Source organism: Scardinius erythrophthalmus (genome assembly GCF_964197995.2).
Source record: "Scardinius erythrophthalmus genome assembly, chromosome: 3".
Classification (NCBI taxonomy): Eukaryota; Metazoa; Chordata; class Actinopteri; order Cypriniformes; family Leuciscidae; genus Scardinius; species Scardinius erythrophthalmus.
The window spans coordinates 47,512,094-47,531,027 of NC_138223.1; the positions used below are offsets into that span (position 1 = coordinate 47,512,094).

At 38.5% G+C, this 18,934-nt stretch overlaps 1 protein-coding gene across 2 annotated transcripts in view; it reads left to right on the plus strand.

Annotated features, from left to right (window-relative positions):
* LOC308688218 (complement C3-like) overlaps positions 1–18,934 on the plus strand; it is a 133,917-nt gene that overhangs the window by 97,737 nt on the left and 17,246 nt on the right. For both annotated transcript variants that reach the window (XM_081361143.1, XM_081361144.1), the window contains 9 exons: positions 14,277–14,435; positions 14,644–14,703; positions 15,024–15,114; positions 15,214–15,259; positions 15,673–15,763; positions 15,928–16,017; positions 17,041–17,146; positions 18,294–18,383; positions 18,685–18,771. In XM_081361143.1, coding sequence (XP_081217269.1) covers positions 14,277–14,435; positions 14,644–14,703; positions 15,024–15,114; positions 15,214–15,259; positions 15,673–15,763; positions 15,928–16,017; positions 17,041–17,146; positions 18,294–18,383; positions 18,685–18,771 — 820 coding nt within the window. The remainder of the gene's footprint in view (positions 1–14,276; positions 14,436–14,643; positions 14,704–15,023; positions 15,115–15,213; positions 15,260–15,672; positions 15,764–15,927; positions 16,018–17,040; positions 17,147–18,293; positions 18,384–18,684; positions 18,772–18,934) is intronic.

An 18,934-nucleotide genomic window follows, 5' to 3' on the forward strand; every position in this document is an offset into this window, starting at 1 on the left:
TTACATAGGCGAAATTCGACAAAAGTATATTCGTTTGTCTGATTATTTTTGTCATTCGTTTCACATTTATGATCTAAAAAAGCTGTCAAATATGAAATGTTTAGTTTATCTTATCTCGCACTTCACAGTAAACTGAAGCGTTAGTTGCTCTGCTCAAATTTGCGCGCAGCAGCTTCTGTGTATATAAAGCCTGTCGCCACAGACCAATGAGGCTCAGATGAACACACACACACCCTGTCCTCTGTCTCTGACGTGTGCTGTGCTCAGCGCCGCTGCTGATTGAAGATGAAGAACGCGCTGAATCTGATTATAACAAGACTGAAGCGAACACTATTTCAGATAGCCCGTCGGGCAGGCCGGTTATGCATTTTGGTAGCCCGACTTGAAAACACAATAGCCTCGGGATGTCGGGCGAGCGATTTAGAGTAAATTGAAACAAAAAGTGTGCATGTAAACAATGAATGGCGACTGCAGAAAGCAAAAGCCAAATCCCGGACATTTTGGACAATCTCGACGGCTGGACATGTCCGGGAAAAAGAGGATGGTAACCCCTACTACTCAGCTTTCTCCACAAAACAAGAACCTGCTAGCTTAACTAACCAAAAAAAGATGGCTGACACAATGTGTACATTCTGTGAGTGAGATCCCACCCTCTATGGGTGGGACAAAACATGCGGGACAGCCTCTACTACTGGCTGTAGTCTTTAGCCTCTGGCCATTATTTTTTTCCAGACAAAAAATACATAAATCTCTCCTCTCAGGGGGATATGAGGGTGGAAAGAATGGTAATTCGAAAATACTACAGGTTTTCTACTAATACAAAGCTTAATGCTAAATCCTGAAGTATCTGTTTAAGTTACACAACTGCGCCAACAAGTAGCAGTATAGAACCATATATATCACCCTTACTGTACAGCAAAAGCTCCAGTGTTAAATGAACTCACGTGGGAGTTTATTCGGCTCCAGACTCAAGTGTTAAAGTTAATTAGATCATTTTGTGATTCATTGAGTGATGATTGACCATTATTGAAGACACCTGATGTTAACAAACAGAATCACCAAAGGAGAAAATCTAATTTCAGTGTTTGCTTTAGTTGGGTTGTTGACCCTTAAAAGTTTAATTTCAGATTTTGTTTGGCTTTTGTATCTGAGTTATAACAGCCAGATGAACAAAGAGAAAAGGTGATCAGGTGGTGTTGGTTATATTTTAACATAATTATAATTTTACCTGAATCAGTGATCTCATTTAGAGCCTAATCTCAAGCTTAAATGTATATTGGTCATTACAGCATCACTGTGATTCTACAGCATAAGACCCAGAATTTTCAGTATAATCCAAATGATTTCTTAAAAGCTGTTCTGAATTTTTTTGTTGTTGTTTTAGGCACACACAGACATCAGGAATCAGTGTATGAATCTCAACAATGGTGACAAACAGATTATTTAATTAGGAAAAGGAAATTACTAAGACAATTCAGATCATAATTTATTCATACCGCAAAGCACCCAGAATGCACTGCAACATGCTTTATTATTGTCACCATTCACAGATTCACAGGCTGATTCTTGATGTCAGTGTGTCTAATTAAAATAATTGTTCAAAGTCTTTTTATCAGAACAACTTTTAAGAAATATTTTGGATTATATTGAAAATGCTGAAAATCATTTGTTGTAGAATCACAGGCAGCTGTAATCAACAAGGTAAACCTAACTCTCTAAATAAGTTTTGTGGTTCAGGTCAAATGATGATTATGTCAGAACATAACCAACACCACTTGATCAACTTTTCTCTTTGTTCATCTGAGAGTTACAACTCAGATACAAAAGCCAAACAAAATCTAAAGTTAACGATTTAAGGGTCAAGAGCCCAACTAAAGCAAACCCTGAAATTAGATTTTCTCCTTTGGTGATTCTGCATGTTAACATCAGGTGTCTTCAATAATGGTCAATCATCACTCAATCAATCACTTAATTATCTCATTAAATTTAACACTCTTGAGTCTGGAGCCAAATAAACTCACAGGAGAGTTCATTTAACACTGGAGTTTTAGCTGTGTGTGTTAGTTCACATTGACCCAGACTGTACGCATTTGGGACAGAGAAATTGAAGACCTTACTTCTTTGTGATCAGTATACTTTGTCCAGTATTGTGTGCGATAAGTAATTAACTTAGCTAATGTTAAATGCTTGAATATGATTATTTTGCTTCAAAGTGAATCTGTTATTGTTACGGTCTAACTGCTAGATGCATGAATCGTCACAGTTTCACTACTGCAATTGCATTTGGTGTGATACTAAACTTACTGCTTATTAAAACTAATTATGACGTCACTGTATAGTATTCTGTTTGCACCTTATTGTGAATATTTAAGATGCCATTTTAATCATCGTTTAATTATTTCAGTAACTGTTAGTTTACCTTGCTGTGTCAGTCAATGTATATTGATAAGAAATAGGATTTATAGCCTATGTAAAGATGTGTTTACATAGGAAAATACAACTCCAACTGGAAAATCCACAGTGTTAAATTATTAATACTCCTCAGTGAACATATGTGTCCAACTACAGAGTGTTAAAAGTAACACTGAAGCAGTGTTTAACATGTGGTGTTCAAAACCCTATAACACCTGTGGTCTTCCCGGGTCAAAATGACCGGCCTATAAAAAATAGCTTATAAATCACTCATTATACCATATTTCACCCAATCTTGGATTCAATCTTTTTGTCAACTTGTTCTCTTTCAATTAGGACTGGTTTTATATTTCTATTTGCATCTGATTAATCGTGGGCCTCATTTATCTGAGAGTAGGCATCTCATTTTATTTGTAAAAAAAGAATTATTTTTGAATAATTTTGGAAATATTAAATAAAATATTTTTAAAAGTTGGCAGTGTTGATCACACTAGTCTACTTTAATGTTTCATCAGGAAGTTTGTTTTGAAAAACTTTTATTTTGTAAAAAATGGCACATAGTCACACTTGTGGTCTTCCCGGGTCAAAATGACCGGCCTATAAAAAATAGCTTATAAATCTCTCATTATACTATATTTTCACCCAATATTGGATTCAATCTTTTTGTCAACTTGTTCTCTTTCAATTAGGACTGGTTTTATATTTCTATTTGCATCTAATTAATCATAGGCCTCATTTATTTGACAGTAGGGATCAAATTTTTTGAGTAAAAAAAAACATTATTTTTGAATAATTTTGGAAAAATTAAATAAAATCTGAAGAAAATTGGCACTGTTTATCACACTAGTCTACTTTAATTTTTCACCAGGAATTTTGTTTTGAAAAACTTTTATTTTGTACAAAATGGCACAGAGTTACACTTGTGGTGTTCCACTGGGCCATTGAGGGCCATTGTTTCAATGGGCCATTGAAAGTGAATGGGAGAGACATGTGTTAGAAGTCCATGATGAATATCTTTAGATCTGAGTGATGGATTATGGTGAGTTTGGGCTCTTTTTAATCGTGAACTCCTGCTGTAAATAACGATGTGTCATTTTTCATGATCGAAGTATGTTTCATGGATATACGAGTAAAAGGGCCAAGTCTAAGCTACCTTGCTTGGCTATGTGAGTCTGTGTGATTTTTTGTGTTAGAACTCCATGAGGAATATCTTTAGTTATGAGTGATGGATTATGTTGAGTTTGGACTCATCTTAATTGTAAGCATCTGCTGTAAATAATGATGTGTCATTTTCCACAATCGGAGCATGTTTCATGAAGTTACGAGCGGAAATGTGTCTAAAATTCCATCATCCATATATGGTTTACACATGGGTCTCTTGAAGGGCTTCTTTTACAAAAACCTCGCTCAAGTTTAGTAAAACGCCTGAAACAATTATGCTTGCTGTATTCTACTCATTAAGACCTTTCAAATGACATATGACACAGGACTATCTGAGCTGTATGATGTATTTGACATATTGCTGAATGTAATACAAAAAAGTAGTTTATAAATTATGATTTATTTTTTTCTATTTATCAGCAAATAACTCAGCACTACTTAGGAGTTTATCAAATTGGCTACATTCATTGTAAATTTCAGACTCTAAGCTTTCAAATGACACCTATTTTAAGTTGATCAAGGTAATAGTTTTGAAAAATATTATGATTATTTATTTCGCAGCTAGGTGGCGCCTGCGGGGGGTACACTCTGCTTTAGAGTGATAACTCAGCTCTCGTTAGGAGTTGATCAAAGTGATTAGATTCATTAAAAAGCTTTAAAATGATATCTATTTTGTGTTGTTCCATTCATTGGTTGCATTGGTCTCTCCCATTCACTTTCAAAGGCCCATTGAAACAATGCCCCACAATGGCCCTCAATGGCCCAGTGGAACACCACAAGTGTAACTCTGTGCCATATTGTACAAAATAAAAGTTTTTCAAAACAAAATTCCTAGTGAAAAATTAAAGTAGACTAGTGTGATCAACAGTGCCAATTTTCTTCAGATTTTATTTAATATTTCCAAAATTATTCAAAAATAATGTTTTTTTTTTACTTAAAAAATGAGATGCCTACTGTCAAATAAATGAGGCCTACAATTAATCAGATGCAAATAGAAATATAAAACCAGTCCTAATTGAAAGAGAACAAGTTGACAAAAAGATTGAATCCAAGATTTGGTGAAAATATGGTATGTAGGTTTCCACTGAATGAAGCCCTAGCTTGACACTTTGTCCACTCCCTTAGTCAGAATCCACATCAATAAATCCACAGGACCACTCGTGAAAAAATGTATCCGTTTACTCAGTTAGCAAAAAACATCAGCACAGGAATATGACAGAAAATGAAATGATTAATTAACGACAAAAGGAGATAGAGAAAAAAGGTCAAAAAACTGTGAGGCTCCACTCTAGCTAGCCTGACTGTTCACTCAGAAAACTTTTTCCATTCTCGCGAGAGTATTCCAAACAATTAAAGGTACATGCAGTTAAAGGTAAAAATGCGATAACATTCCTCTATTCCCAAAATATCACCAAAGTAATATAAATGCACTCTAAATTATCCATACATATTTTAGATAATTACAAAATTAACTCCTTGCATTACTGTAAATATTAACTGCATCAACTTGTAAATACTGTAAATATTACCTTCAATTTCCTCCACAAAAATGAATCATGTAAATTACTATTTAACGCATAAATTAAAATTATTTATCAGTTAACTCCATTTAGGCTCCTACATTACTGGCCCCTAATTGTTATCAATGTCCTTGAAACAATTACTCAAAACTTAAACTAAAGGAGCCTACATGCTAACTAACAAACTATCTAAAGAAATATTCTTGGTCTTCGCCCCGTCCGAAATAGGGTCTTTCCTTTGGAACAGTTTAGGCTATAAATTGTCCTCAGATCCTTGAAGAAGACATAGCTTTGTTATCGGACGACAAAGCTCGCTGCTCTTAGTCTTGACTTTCACTTGACGAACGAAGCCTTTCTTGTCAGGAAAAATCTCTACAATTCTTCCAAGTGGCCATGAATTTCTGGGCGATGTATCATCCACAATCAGCACTACATCACCAACACTGAAGTTTCTTCCAGGTGTGGACCATCGTTGACGTTCCTGGAGCTGCATAAGATATTCTTTACACCAGCGTTTCCAGAAGACATCCGCGAGGTACTGGACTTGCCTCCATCTGCGGTTAGCATACTGGTCATCCTTGCTGAACACTCCTGGGGGTAACTCAGGCTTGACCTTGAGTAACAAAAGGTGGTTGGGCGTTAAGGCCTCTAAATCGTTGAGATCTGAAGATGCCTGGGTGATTGGCCTGCTGTTTATGATGGCCTCAGCTTCACACAGTAAGGTATGGAGACCTTCTTCATCCAAAAGTTGTTCCTTCACTGAGATGTTCAGAATTTTTCTCACCGAGCGGATCAGCCGCTCCCAGCTTCCTCCGTGGTGAGAACCTGTTGGCGGATTAAAGTGCCACTGAATTCCCTTCTCTTGCAAGTTCTTTGCTATCTTGCTGGTGTTCCATTCTTTTATTGATTTCTTTAACTCAGTGTCAGCCGACCTGAAGTTGGTTCCATTATCAGAGTACATCTCTTTGACTTGTCCTCTTCTTGCAATAAATCTTCTAATTGCATTGAGGCATGCATCAGTGTCAAGTGAAGATGCTACTTCTAGATGTACGGCTCGTATGGCAAGACATGTAAAGATGACACCATATCTCTTTATTTGCCCTCTTCCTCTTTTCACCAGAAATGGACCAAAGTAGTCAACACCGACTCTTGTGAATGGAGGACTGTCAGGCAGGACCCTGCATCTTGGTAGATCAGCCATGAGTTGCTTACCGGCAGTTCCGTGTAGTTTCTTACAACTGATGCACTTGGACAAGAACTTTCTAATAGCGCCGTTTGCTCCGGGGACCCAGAATCTTTGACGCAGTTGTGCCAACATATGATTTCTCCCGGCATGAGCTGTAACATTGTGAATGTGCTTCAGCACAAGCATCGTGATGTGTGAATCTTTTGACAAGATGGCTTGCTGCTTGGAATCCTCTGGCATAGCTGCGCGACTCATCCTTCCACCAACTCTAATGACTCCGTTTTGAAGTACAGGGTTCAGCTTGTAGAGTGAACTACTCTTCTTTACCCTTTGATGTTCCTTTAGCATAGTCAAGTCTTCTTTGAAGCTTTGTTTTTGAAAGTATTTCACAATTTCTCTTTCTGCTTCAGTCAAACCTTCACAGGTTAGGTGTGTTCCTTTGAAAGCTTTCTTGAACTGATTAATTCTGTTTTCTCCGTGTGAGTTTGGTTCCTTTCTCATTGCTTTCAGTTCCTTAAGCAAATCTTTGAATTTCAGAAACCAGGCCACAGCGCGTTTTAGTTTTGTCCAGGATGAGTAATAGGTCATCAACTGTTCCAAAGCATCTTTGGGCTCTTGCGTCTGAATAACATGCGCTTGAACTACCTTTTTAACCTCTGAGTCGTCAATGTCCAGCATTCCAGGATCTGGATTTTTGGGCCACTGGTCTTGTGCACAGAGCAGGAAACTTGGTCCTGAAAGCCAGCTTTCACTATTCAAGAACGCTTCAACAGTCTGTCCTCTTGAGACATGGTCAGCAGGATTCAGATTGGTATTAACGTATCTCCACTGTGAAGTCTGAGAGTGCTCCAGGATTGTTGTGATCCTATTGGCAACGAAAGTCTTGAATCTTGTGCCTTCGCTGTTCAAATACTTCAGCACAGCCGTGCTATCTGTCCAAAATATTGACTCGTTAAGTTCCAGTTCAAGCTCTTTCTTCAGAAGCTTGTCCATCTTGACGGCAACTGTGGCTGCAGTCAATTCCATTCTTGGTATGGTTGGAGACTTTAAGGGCGCAACCCTTGCCTTTGCCATAATCAGGGTGGATTGAGCTTCACCGCTTACAGTGCGTAGCAGTAGGTAACTTGTTGTGCCGTATGCGTCTTGACTAGCATCAGCAAAATGATGTAACTGTGCAAAGACTGGCGCACCAAACTGCTTTGACTTAACACATCTGTCAACTCCAAAGGTCTCAAGCTGTTGCAATCCAGACATCCACCTTTTCCAACTCTTAATGACATTATCAGGCAGGTCTTCATCCCAGCTATACTTCTGCCGGCATAAGTCTTGCAAGATTCTTTTGGCAGGCAGTACCACTGGAGCAAGAAAACCCATCGGGTCAAAAATGGAACAGACGAGGGAAAGCAGGCCTCTCCTAGTGTGTGGTCGAACCTTGAGGTTGATTTTGAACTTGAACTGATCCGTTTCGGCACACCACTGGATTCCCAATGCTCTCTCCATTGGCAAGTTATCTTCATCCAAGTCCAAATCCTGAAAACCCTTGGCCCTTTCCTCTTCAGGAATGGAGTTGAGCAACCTTCGACTGTTACTCGACCATTTCGTTAGTCGAAATCCACCTTTTGCCAACATGCTCCTCAAGTCAGCGCAAAGGGTAATTGCGGTGTCTTCATCTGCAACTGACTTAAGACAATCGTCTACATAAAAATTTTTCTTCACTGTTTTGGCAACTTCTTGACCAAATTCATCCTCAAAATCTGTAGCACATTTCTGAAGTGCAAAAGTTGCAACACTTGGCGAAGACGTCGCACCAAAAATGTGGACCAACATCTTGTGTTCAACAAGTGCCTGCTTGCAGTTCCCCTCGGGCCACCAAAGAAACCTGAAGAAATCCGTGTCTTCATCGCTGACTCTGACCTGGTGGAACATAGCCTCCACGTCAGCCATGACCGCCACGGTCTCTTGTCGGAACCTTAAGAGGACCCCCACCAGCGAGCTTGTTAGGTCCGGTCCCTGCAGGAGCTGTTGGTTCAGCGATGTTCCTTGAAAGCTCGCTCCACAATCAAAAACAACACGCAGTTTTTGCTTAACTGGATGTCTAACTCCGTGATGAGGCAGATACCATGTTCGTCCCTCAGTTGGCTGACATTCAACGCTATCCAGCTTCACTCCGTAGCCTTTCTTGAGGAGGTCATCCATAAATGCAACATATTCTGCATGAAACTTGACATCTCTGGAGAATCTTTTCCGTAGGTTCAACGCACGTTGCTCTGCGACTGATCTGTTGTTTGGCATGCTCAATGACTTGTTCTTCACCGGAAGGCAAACACTGTAATGACCATCCACAAGTTTTGAGGACTGAGACACCATGTCAATAAACTGGTGATCATCTTTGGACATTTCAATGTCTTCGTTTTGTCCAGCATCAGGAAAGTCCTGCTTGAACTGCAGTTGCCAAAGCTCTTCAAGCTTGGCTACAGAGATACGATTGGTGGTGACTCCTGTCAATGTATTCGTCTCCCTCATACCACTTCCACCTCTGAGTGGCCCATTTACTGTCCAGCCTAATATTGTTCTTACAGCATATGGGCCGTCATCCACGCTGCTAACCACCTGCAGTGGCTCCATCCAACATCTGCTTGGATAGTGGGGAGTTTCACCTCCTTTAGATGAGGCCAACTGTCAACATCCTCTTGGCGGGGAATATTGTCTTTAGTTACAGGGATGTTTTTCTGTGAAAACACCTCTGAAAGCTCAATAAAGTGATTGCCATCCAAGCTACTGATTTCCATTCCATTCACAATGCAAGTGTTAACAATAGATTCATTCCCCATTGTTTGCAACAAGATGCTTGTATTGCGTCCGTTCATATTCAGCTGGTTTATTAAAGACTCCGTAGCAAAAGTAGCTGAGCTACCTGGATCCAAAAATGCGTACGTTGTCACTGCCTTGGTTCCCTTTTGTGCTTTGACACATACTGGAATGATTGAAAGAGCACAGTTTTCCTTACCGGCCCCGGTGACAACAAAAGTTTCTTTCATGTGTACAAGGGCACTTGAAACAGATTGCTGCTCGCTTGTGGCTTCTTCTCGCAAGCCTTTAGTGTTCATGTGCAGCAGTGTGGGATGTAGTCGAGAACATTCTTGACATTGAGCTTTCTCTTTACAGCTGCTACTCATATGACCATGTTTCAAACATGCAAAACACAGACCCTTGCTTCGCAGGAAGTCAATCTTTTCTTTGTGCGGCTTGCTCTTAAGTTTTCTGCAGACTGTGAGACTGTGTTGCTCTCCCTTGCAATAAACACAAGGCTTGCTGTTTGCATTCACTAAGACGTTTTGTGGTTTTGGCGTTGGTTGTTTGTCATTTTCAGTTTGGGAGGAGACAATGGCTGCTGTGAATACTTTCTTTGGTTTGAGTGTCTCTGCGTATTTTAGGTGTGTTTTCTGTTGTACTGGTTGTTTTGACCTGGAGGTGGTTTCTTGTATGTTCCCATAGAGTGGGTGTAATAAATATCTAACTTGCTTGTTGACAAATTCGACAAAATCCTTGAACTTCACCCTTTTTTTTGTTTTTTCTTGTAGGTCGCACGCAGACTTTCTCCAAGCTTCTTTGAGTTTGTACGGCAGCTTGTTAGCTAGTGCCTTTATGTTTGCTGTGTTGTCCAAGTCTTCCATGTAGCTTATATCAGTCATTGTGTTGCAGCAGCCTGTGAGGAACAATGCAAAAGACTGCAGTGCAGCGCCATCTTCTGACTTGATTGTCTGCCAATCCAAAGCCTCCTTTATGTAGGCTTCTGCAATCTTGTAGTCATCACCGTAAAACTCCTTCAGCATTTCTTTCGCTTTAGCATAACCTGCTGAGGGTTCCATGTGAATGCAGCTTTTTACCAACTCATGTGGTTGTCCACTTGTGTACTGCAACAAAAACTGTAAGCGATCACGACTGTCACCAGTGCGATCTTCAACTCCGTGTTCAATAGATCTGATAAAGGATTTATACTCAAGCGGATCACCCTTGAATGTTGGAATGGTGAGCTCAGGGAGTAATGTGGCTTTGTGATTCTTCACAAGGTACTCAGTGACATCAACTTGCTGAGAGATAGCCTTGCATAAACTATCAAGCACGGGTCCATCATTGAGGTCCATGTTCGATGCAGTCAGAGCTCTTTGTGGCCTTGCTAGCTGAACCTTGTTTTCAAGATTGGACGTAGGCGGGGTGTGCTGTGTTGGTGGTTGGTAGGTGGTGTTCACCTTTGTTTCAGCGATCTGTTCATTAGCTTCTATACTGCTCTCGTCTGCTTGTGTGCATTCATATTTTTGCAAAACTTCCATTTTTGCATCTGACTCTGCAAGAGCAGTCTGCATTGCATGCATCTCCTTTTTAGCCTTTATCGCAGCCTCTATTCTTTTTTGCTCAGCCTCAAACTCCGCCTCTCGACGCTTTTCTTCTGCTTGCAGCTGAGCTTCCCTGCATCTTTTTTCTGCATGCCAATCTGCTTCTTCTTTTTCTATGGCTAGCTTCTCTCTTAAAGCTGCAGCCTTTGCCTTTAATGAAGCACGCTCCATTTCTGCCTTTATTCTGACTGAAGATGATGATGAAACACTTCCACATCGTGATCCAGATCTGCTTGAGCGTTTCGTGGTGGTTTTTGATGATGTAGACCTACTATCTGTGGGCATTACATGTTTATCACACTCTTCAGCCTGCTCAGAGCGTTTCATGACATCTTTCATCCATTCCTCACATTTCCAGAAGAAATCATTTATTGACTTACTTTTAAGATCAAACCAATTCTTTTGATTATCCAGGAATTCTTCTTCAGACATAAATCTTCTCAAACCAGAATTTAAGTCGGAAAATTCTTGCTGCAAACCACTGAAATCCACACGCAATTTATTTTTAACAATGTCGGCGTTTGAATCATCTTCCATTAATTGTTCAATATGCTTTATCATACTTGTTAGCTGGGATAACTTATACCTGCGTGCATTGAGTTGTCTAGACTTGTGTTCTTCCACAGCCTTCTCAGTCATTTTTACTGTCCGTTTTTCACTGTCCTGTTCATCCATAACAAACGAATGTTTCCACACTTAATTAGTGCAAATGTCAAAACCGTAGGGTGAGCTTAACACGCGCACAATGCGTTCCACTTCGTCGTTCAGCCGAACGGCGTCCTTTTATTTATTTATTTATCTCTTACGGCCGTGCGCACACCAACCGCGCTCCTCATGATTCAATTAACGATCTACAGCAGAGCAAGGAAAGCTACCACTTATAGATTCACTGTGAAAGTTTCCTCCTTCTGTCCTTTGTCTCTAGTCAGGCCGTTCCAAAGTCCAATAATCCCTGCAGAGCGAGTTTTTTGACTAAAATGTAGGTTTCCACTGAATGAAGCCCTAGCTTGACACTTTGTCCACTCCCTTAGTCAGAATCCACATCAATAAATCCACAGGACCACTCGTGAAAAAATGTATCCGTTTACTCAGTTAGCAAAAAACATCAGCACAGGAATATGACAGAAAATGAAATGATTAATTAACGACAAAAGGAGATAGAGAAAAAAGGTCAAAAAACTGTGAGGCTCCACTCTAGCTAGCCTGACTGTTCACTCAGAAAACTTTTTCCATTCTCGCGAGAGTATTCCAAACAATTAAAGGTACATGCAGTTAAAGGTAAAAATGCGATAACAGTCCTCTATTCCCAAAATATCACCAAAGTAATATAAATGCACTCTAAATTATCCATACATATTTTAGATAATTACAAAATTAACTCCTTGCATTACTGTAAATATTAACTGCATCAACTTGTAAATACTGTAAATATTACCTTCAATTTCCTCCACAAAAATGAATCATGTAAATTACTATTTAACGCATAAATTAAAATTATTTATCAGTTAACTCCATTTAGGCTCCTACATGGTATAATGAGTGATTTATAAGCTATTTTTTATAGGCCGGTCATTTTGACCCGGGAAGACCACAAGTGTAACAAGGTAACAACTCCCCCCCTAAAAAAGTACGCAAATTTTCAAAAAACATTTGAGAAGTAGTTATACCATCTGTGAATAGAGTCACTAAGTTTCAGTCCAATGCGATAACATTAACTAGTATTTTTGGGAAAAAGAAAATCTTCTCCGGGTCAAAATGACCCGAAGACCACACAAGGGTTAAGTTATTGAGATAATTAAGTGATAAATTAGGTGATAATTGACCATATTGAAGACTAGAAGGCAGGGGCACCAGAAAATAACTTTAAAAACAGAAAAATACTGTCAGGAAAAAAACATAGATACACTGTAAAAAAACAGTAATCACTGTTTTCCTATAAAACACTGTAATCCTGTAATTACAGTTTATTACTGTTATTCTACAAAATAAATAATTTGGAAAACCGGATAAATGATGTCAAATTACAATAAAAAACATTTAACTTTACGGTTAAACTGTAAATTTAGGGTTTTATAAAGTTATTTTATAATAATGCTGTCTATCTATCTAATTATCTTTTAATATATCGTTTTTCTATGTAAAATAACTATGAAGTTATGTATAAAAATGCAATAAGTACAAATACAAAGTTTATATATTTAGTTTTAATTTTTGCAGATCCAATTTCACAACTTTGACCAATCTCTAATTAAGTACTTAATAATAGCAAATTTACAGTCAATTTCTGTTAAATTAACTAAACGTATAAGTACAGAATACCTGCACATATACAGTATTACTCATTAAACAAACACTGAACATCAATATACGTGAATGATACAAGCTTAGTATATAATTTAGAACATGTAAAAATATCCACATTAAAAGACAATTGCTGTATACCTTTATACTCTAATATAACTTATTATTTTACACATTTACAATTACATTTTATCCAAAGCGACATAAAAATTAAGAGAACAATAGAAGCAACAAATGCAGTGACAAGTCCCAGTTAGTGTAGCACAGTACACATATCAAGTTTTTTTTTTATTATTATTAAAACAAAGATTTAGTATTATTGGGTCAAGTGTTTATGAAAAGATGGATCTTTAGCGGTTTCTTGAAAATGTGTTGAGTTGGGCAGGTCATCCCACCAGCAGGGAACAGTCCAGGGAAAGGTCAGTTAGAGTGATTTTGTGTCTCTTTGGGTTGATGGCACCACAAGGCGCCGTTCACTTGCAGAACACAAGCTTCTGGAGACACACAGATCTGAAGCAGTGAGTTTAGGTCTTGCTGCAGCATCTGGATCAGTTGCAGAGGTTTGACTGATGCTGGAAGAGCTGCCAGGAGAGCATTACAATAGTCCAGTCTGGGTAGAACAAGAGCTTAGACAATTAGTGCGCGCACACACACACACACACACACACACACACACAAAGCCCTGAATGCGCAGCAACGGAAATTTGAAACAAAAAATCATAAAAATATACATGAAATTATGGGAGAATAAGACAATGAAATAATGATAAAAATGAGCATCTATTTGCAAGACAAGATTAAAAGACTAGCCTATGCAATAAAAAATAATTCAATACAGGCTTACTGTATGTAGGGTACTGTATGTACAAATACAATTATTTAACCCCAAAAAAACTCACTTTAACCCCACATGCTTAATAATCTTTTAGGAAAACATATTGAATAGATACAGATTTCTGCAGTTATACCTTCTTTTCTTTGTTTTCTAATTTCACAGAAAAAAATCTGTAAAATATTACTTAATAATTTATGTAAAATTACACATAACTCTGTAAAAATACAGATAAGTTCCTTTTAAAAAAACTTTACAAGCAATTACCTGTAAATTTAATAGTGGACCTTTAAATTACAGCAAATATCTGTGAAATAACAGGCATTTCACAGTATAATGACAAAACGGTAAAATTCTGTAAAAAATACAGACCGTTACCTGTAAAATTACACTTTTTTTTACAGTGAGTGTAACGCACATGATGTCACATTACAGAGCTCTATCTTTGAATGCTGTTCTGCGCTTTCCAGGCGACCATCATGGTGTTCCAGGCCGTGGCTGAGTATCGCACGCAGGTGAAGGACCAACAAAACTTCAATCTGGATGTGGAGCTGTCAGTGGCAGGAAGAAGCAAACCTGTCAAATGGACCATTAAAAGAGACAATGTGCATCTTACACGGTCAGACAAGGTGAGGAGAAACTCATTAAGATTGTTCAAATGGTTCCTGTTTAATGTTTCAATTGATTTTTGTTGTATATTCGGGAGATTTTTGTTTGTCATTCATAATGTTTAATTGTCTTACATCAAAAGTGTTGTGTTTGGTCAATGAAACCTTCAGCTATCTCTACTATATCATGGATTTGATTATTCTGATAACATCTGCGTTCACTCAACAGGTGGACATAAACAAAGACTTCAATGTGACGGCTAGAGGAACTGGAACAGCCACTCTCTCAGTGAGTGTTCATGAGCGTTTATATGAGATAGCAACATTGTTTCGGCCCAGATCCGGCCCACATCTGGCACACGTGGAAAGATGATCTGGCCCACATGCAGCGTGGAATGACGGCACTTGGTCAAACTGCTCCTGTTTGCCAGATCTGGGCCACAAGCAGGTCATAGCAATGCCACATGTCAGCCAAGAGCAAAGAAATAAACCAGAACTGGACCTTATCTGAGCCACAAATGAATGTGAATATTGCAATGTTGCTATCTGGTGTGAACAGCAAGATTAAAGCGTTTGAACATCTAATCTGAGACGTGCTGCTCTTTTCAGGTTCTGACGCTGTACTACGCCAGACCTGTTGAGAAGAAGTCTGACTGTACATTCTTTAATCTGACTGTTATGATGGAAAAAGCCTCTGAAAGTAAGATTGACAAAGAGGCCTTTCTTCATCACTTTATAAACAAAGAAAGGGAAGACTTGACTTGAACTAAAACCACAAACAACTTTTGTTTCCCTTTAGCAAAACAAGGAGCCATTGCAAGTTACAACTTCATTGTGGAATTCATGTATGTGAACAAATACCCTAATTTATTTTTATGTCAAGAAACCATTTTATTTGTAATTAATCAATATGTGCTCATGTTTTCAACATGTTTTCACACTTGGTTTGTTTATGTGGTTGGAGCCAAAGTTTGAACCATTCGCTGTATGTTTGCTTGAGATGCGACTTATCTAATGTGACTAGATAATGACTCCAGCAGAGACTCCAGTTTCACTGCGTTCTGATGCGGATGCAACTTAGTCTTTAAAGACAGTTTATTCAAAAACGACTACAATATGAGAAATCTGATATCAAGAAGAATTTTATTTTTTGTACCAAGTGTGAAAGCAGCCTTAAATGCAGTCAGAGTAAATGGAGCAAAACTGAAGGCCTACTAAACCTGTTAATAAAATCTGCTCTTTCTCTCCATCTTTACAGCTACAGAAATGATAAAACTGACGCCACTATGACTATTCTGGACATTGGAATGCCGACAGGATTTGATGTTGAAGAAAATGATCTTAAAGAGGTATTATGATGATAAACTGATGCAGAATTGCCTCACAATTGTATATAGAAGAGGAATCCACACATCTGCAGATTGGCCATAAAACATGTTGGTCATCATGTGATGCATTTGATTTTTGATTTTTGATTTGAATTAGATTTTTTTTCTCATTTTCTTGCCCTCAGTTGTCCACGGGGAAGGAGAAATACATTCAGAAATATGAAAAGAATAAAGCGCTGTCAGAGCGAGGATCCCTCATCCTCTACTTAGAAAAGGTATTTCAACAGACCTTGTTGCCTGATGATGTCAAACACAGATTTGCTTTCTTTTAATTAGGAAACCATGATTTTTGATTAACATCACAGTATTGTTGAATTCTTGATTCTGATTGGCTGAGAGATGTTCCAAGATGCTCATTAACTGTGAGGCCATGTGGTTCCATGTAACCGCATAGCAACATTGTGTCGGGCTAGATCTGGCCCACATCTGGCACACGTGGAAAGATGATCTGGCCCACATGCAGCGTGGAATGACGGCCCTTGGGCGGACCGCTCCTGTTTGCCAGATCTGGGCCACAAGCAGGCCATAGCAATGCCACATGTCAGCCAAGAGCAAAGAAATAAACCAGAACTGGACCTTATCTGAGCCACAAAATCTGTGTTTATTAAATATGAAGTCATCTCAGCCTTAATAAGCCTGTTAACAAGCAGAATCACTGAAAGAAAGAAGAGAACAGAAAAAGAGAAAAATATGACTCCATATTTAATATATACAGAGGTTTTGTGGCTCAGATAAGGTCCAGTTCTGGTTTATTTCTTTGCTCTTGGCTGACATGTGGCATTGCTATGGCCTGCTTGTGGCCCAGATCTGGCAAACAGGAGCGGTCCGCCCAAGTGCCGTCATTCCACACTGCATGTGGGCCAGATCATCTTTCCACGTGTGCCAGATGTGGGCCGGATCTGGGCCGACACAATGTTGCTATTAGAGACTGCATATCGGAATCATATTTCACATGATACTTCAAGCAGAAGTAAATGTGCAAATTGAAGATCTAGCCTATGACTACGACTATAATTATAACTATATACTATATAAAGTATAACTATACTATAAAGAAACCAATTGCAATTCATTGGCAAATATAATAACTATTTATTTTGACCACTTTTTTTTTTTTTTTTTCAAATTTGATTTTTACGTATTTGTTTCTTGTGCAAATGTTGACGTGGGCAGTTTCCAGTGTACAATATGATATTTAATACCATGTATTTTGCTTTGATTTGTTTTTGCCTCGTTAGGTTTCTCATAAAGATAGAGAAACACTTGCCTTCAAAATGCACAAGATGTTTAATGTGGGTCTGCTTCAACCTTCTGCTGTCACAATATATGAATATTACTCACCAGGTGAGCTATTAATGCACGTACACACACTATTCTTTTAGTCTATAAAAAACAATTAAACTGAACCTCTCAAATTAACATTTTAATTTAGTGCCATTAAGTATTTAATCCTTTATGGTATCAAACATAACAATATTGTTTCGGCCCAGATCCGGCCCACATCTGGCACACGTGGAAAGATGATCTGGCCCACATGCAGCGTGGAATGACGGCCCTTGGGCGGCTCACTCCTGTTTGCCAGATCTGGGCCACAAGCAGGCCATAGCAATGCCACATGTCAGCCAAGAGCAGAGGTGTATAGTCCAGGGGTCAGAAAGTAAAAGTCTGGAACGTTTATTCTGAATAAACATATGGCAGGACTTTTACTTTCTGACCCCTGGACTATACCTCTGATTCTGGATGCATCTTTCAAAAGTTATCAGTGGCTCCCAGAATGCATTGCAGCATGAAGCATGTCACCGTTATTGAGATTCACACGCTAATTCTTGAGGTTTGAATATGTCTGAAACAGTTAAGTGAAACAGTTGTTCAATATGTTTAGGTTTGTTTTATTGTTATATAGATTTTCTTATTTAAACAGTGTTGAAAGTCATGCTATAAGAACATTACTATAATCACTAATTAAAAATCAATAACACACATGACTTTCTAAAAGAAAAAGTAGCTAACATCAACTGATCTTCCCAACCAAAATTTGACAACTGAGTGATGCTGGAGTCCATGTCCAATAACATTTCTAGCTGGAGTGACTCTGACTCACATTGTGGCCATAATATGAGCACACAGTGAGTGCACAGTGCGGTTACACTTTTAGCTCACTGTGAACTCACATTGTGATCATATGGAGAGATCACTGTGAGATCAGCGTGTTGACTGGGTAGAGCAGTTAACTACCTTTGGTGTGCAATTTGTGCTTTGTTACTTTGTAGATTGTTTACACACGCAAACAGTTTTATTAAGGAAAGGTAAAATATAAATAACATAATAGGTCCCCTTATTCACTCATGTGCCACAATAATGTTTTCAGATTATATATTTTTGTGGGCTTTTCTCTGCAGATATTGTTATATAATATTTCTTGAAATTATGTACTGTAGTGATTTTAATTAATTGACTTCCCTGCATTAAACCTGTGTGCTGTTTCTTTCAGACCGTCGCTGTACAAAGTTCTACCACCCTGAAAGGGCAGATGGCGCTATATACAGACTTTGTAAGGGAGATTTGTGCCAGTGTGCAGAAGGTATTATGACACACACATAATAGTATAAAGTGACCATATCCTGAAGTGTTGTAGTATTTGATTTTGTTCCCTGCTTATAATTTAACAACTGTATATGCTGTCATAGCTTTCCTGTTGCTCAAACAGTAGAGCGTTGGCGCTTGCAACGCCAAGGTCATGGGTTCTATTCCCAGGGAAAGCAAGAACTGATAAGAATGTAAATGTGTACCTTGAAATGCAATGTTAGTCGCTTTGGATAAAAGTCTCTGCCAAATGCATAAATGTAATATGTGTGTATTAACATTAACTTCTCTGAACACAGGAAACTGCACACAGAAGAAAGACGATAATACGCTCATTGTTGAAGATGAGCGTATTATTAAATCCTGTGAAACTGGCATGGATTATGGTAAACACACTCAGCTATGTGTGTTAAAATATTTATATATAATATATAATATGTGTGTTAATTCATTGTCATGACTGTCATATTTTCATTAATGCAAGATTCATTATTTACACAATCCCCATGTTGTTTTAAAACTCTATGAACATGCACAGTAAATTCCCTG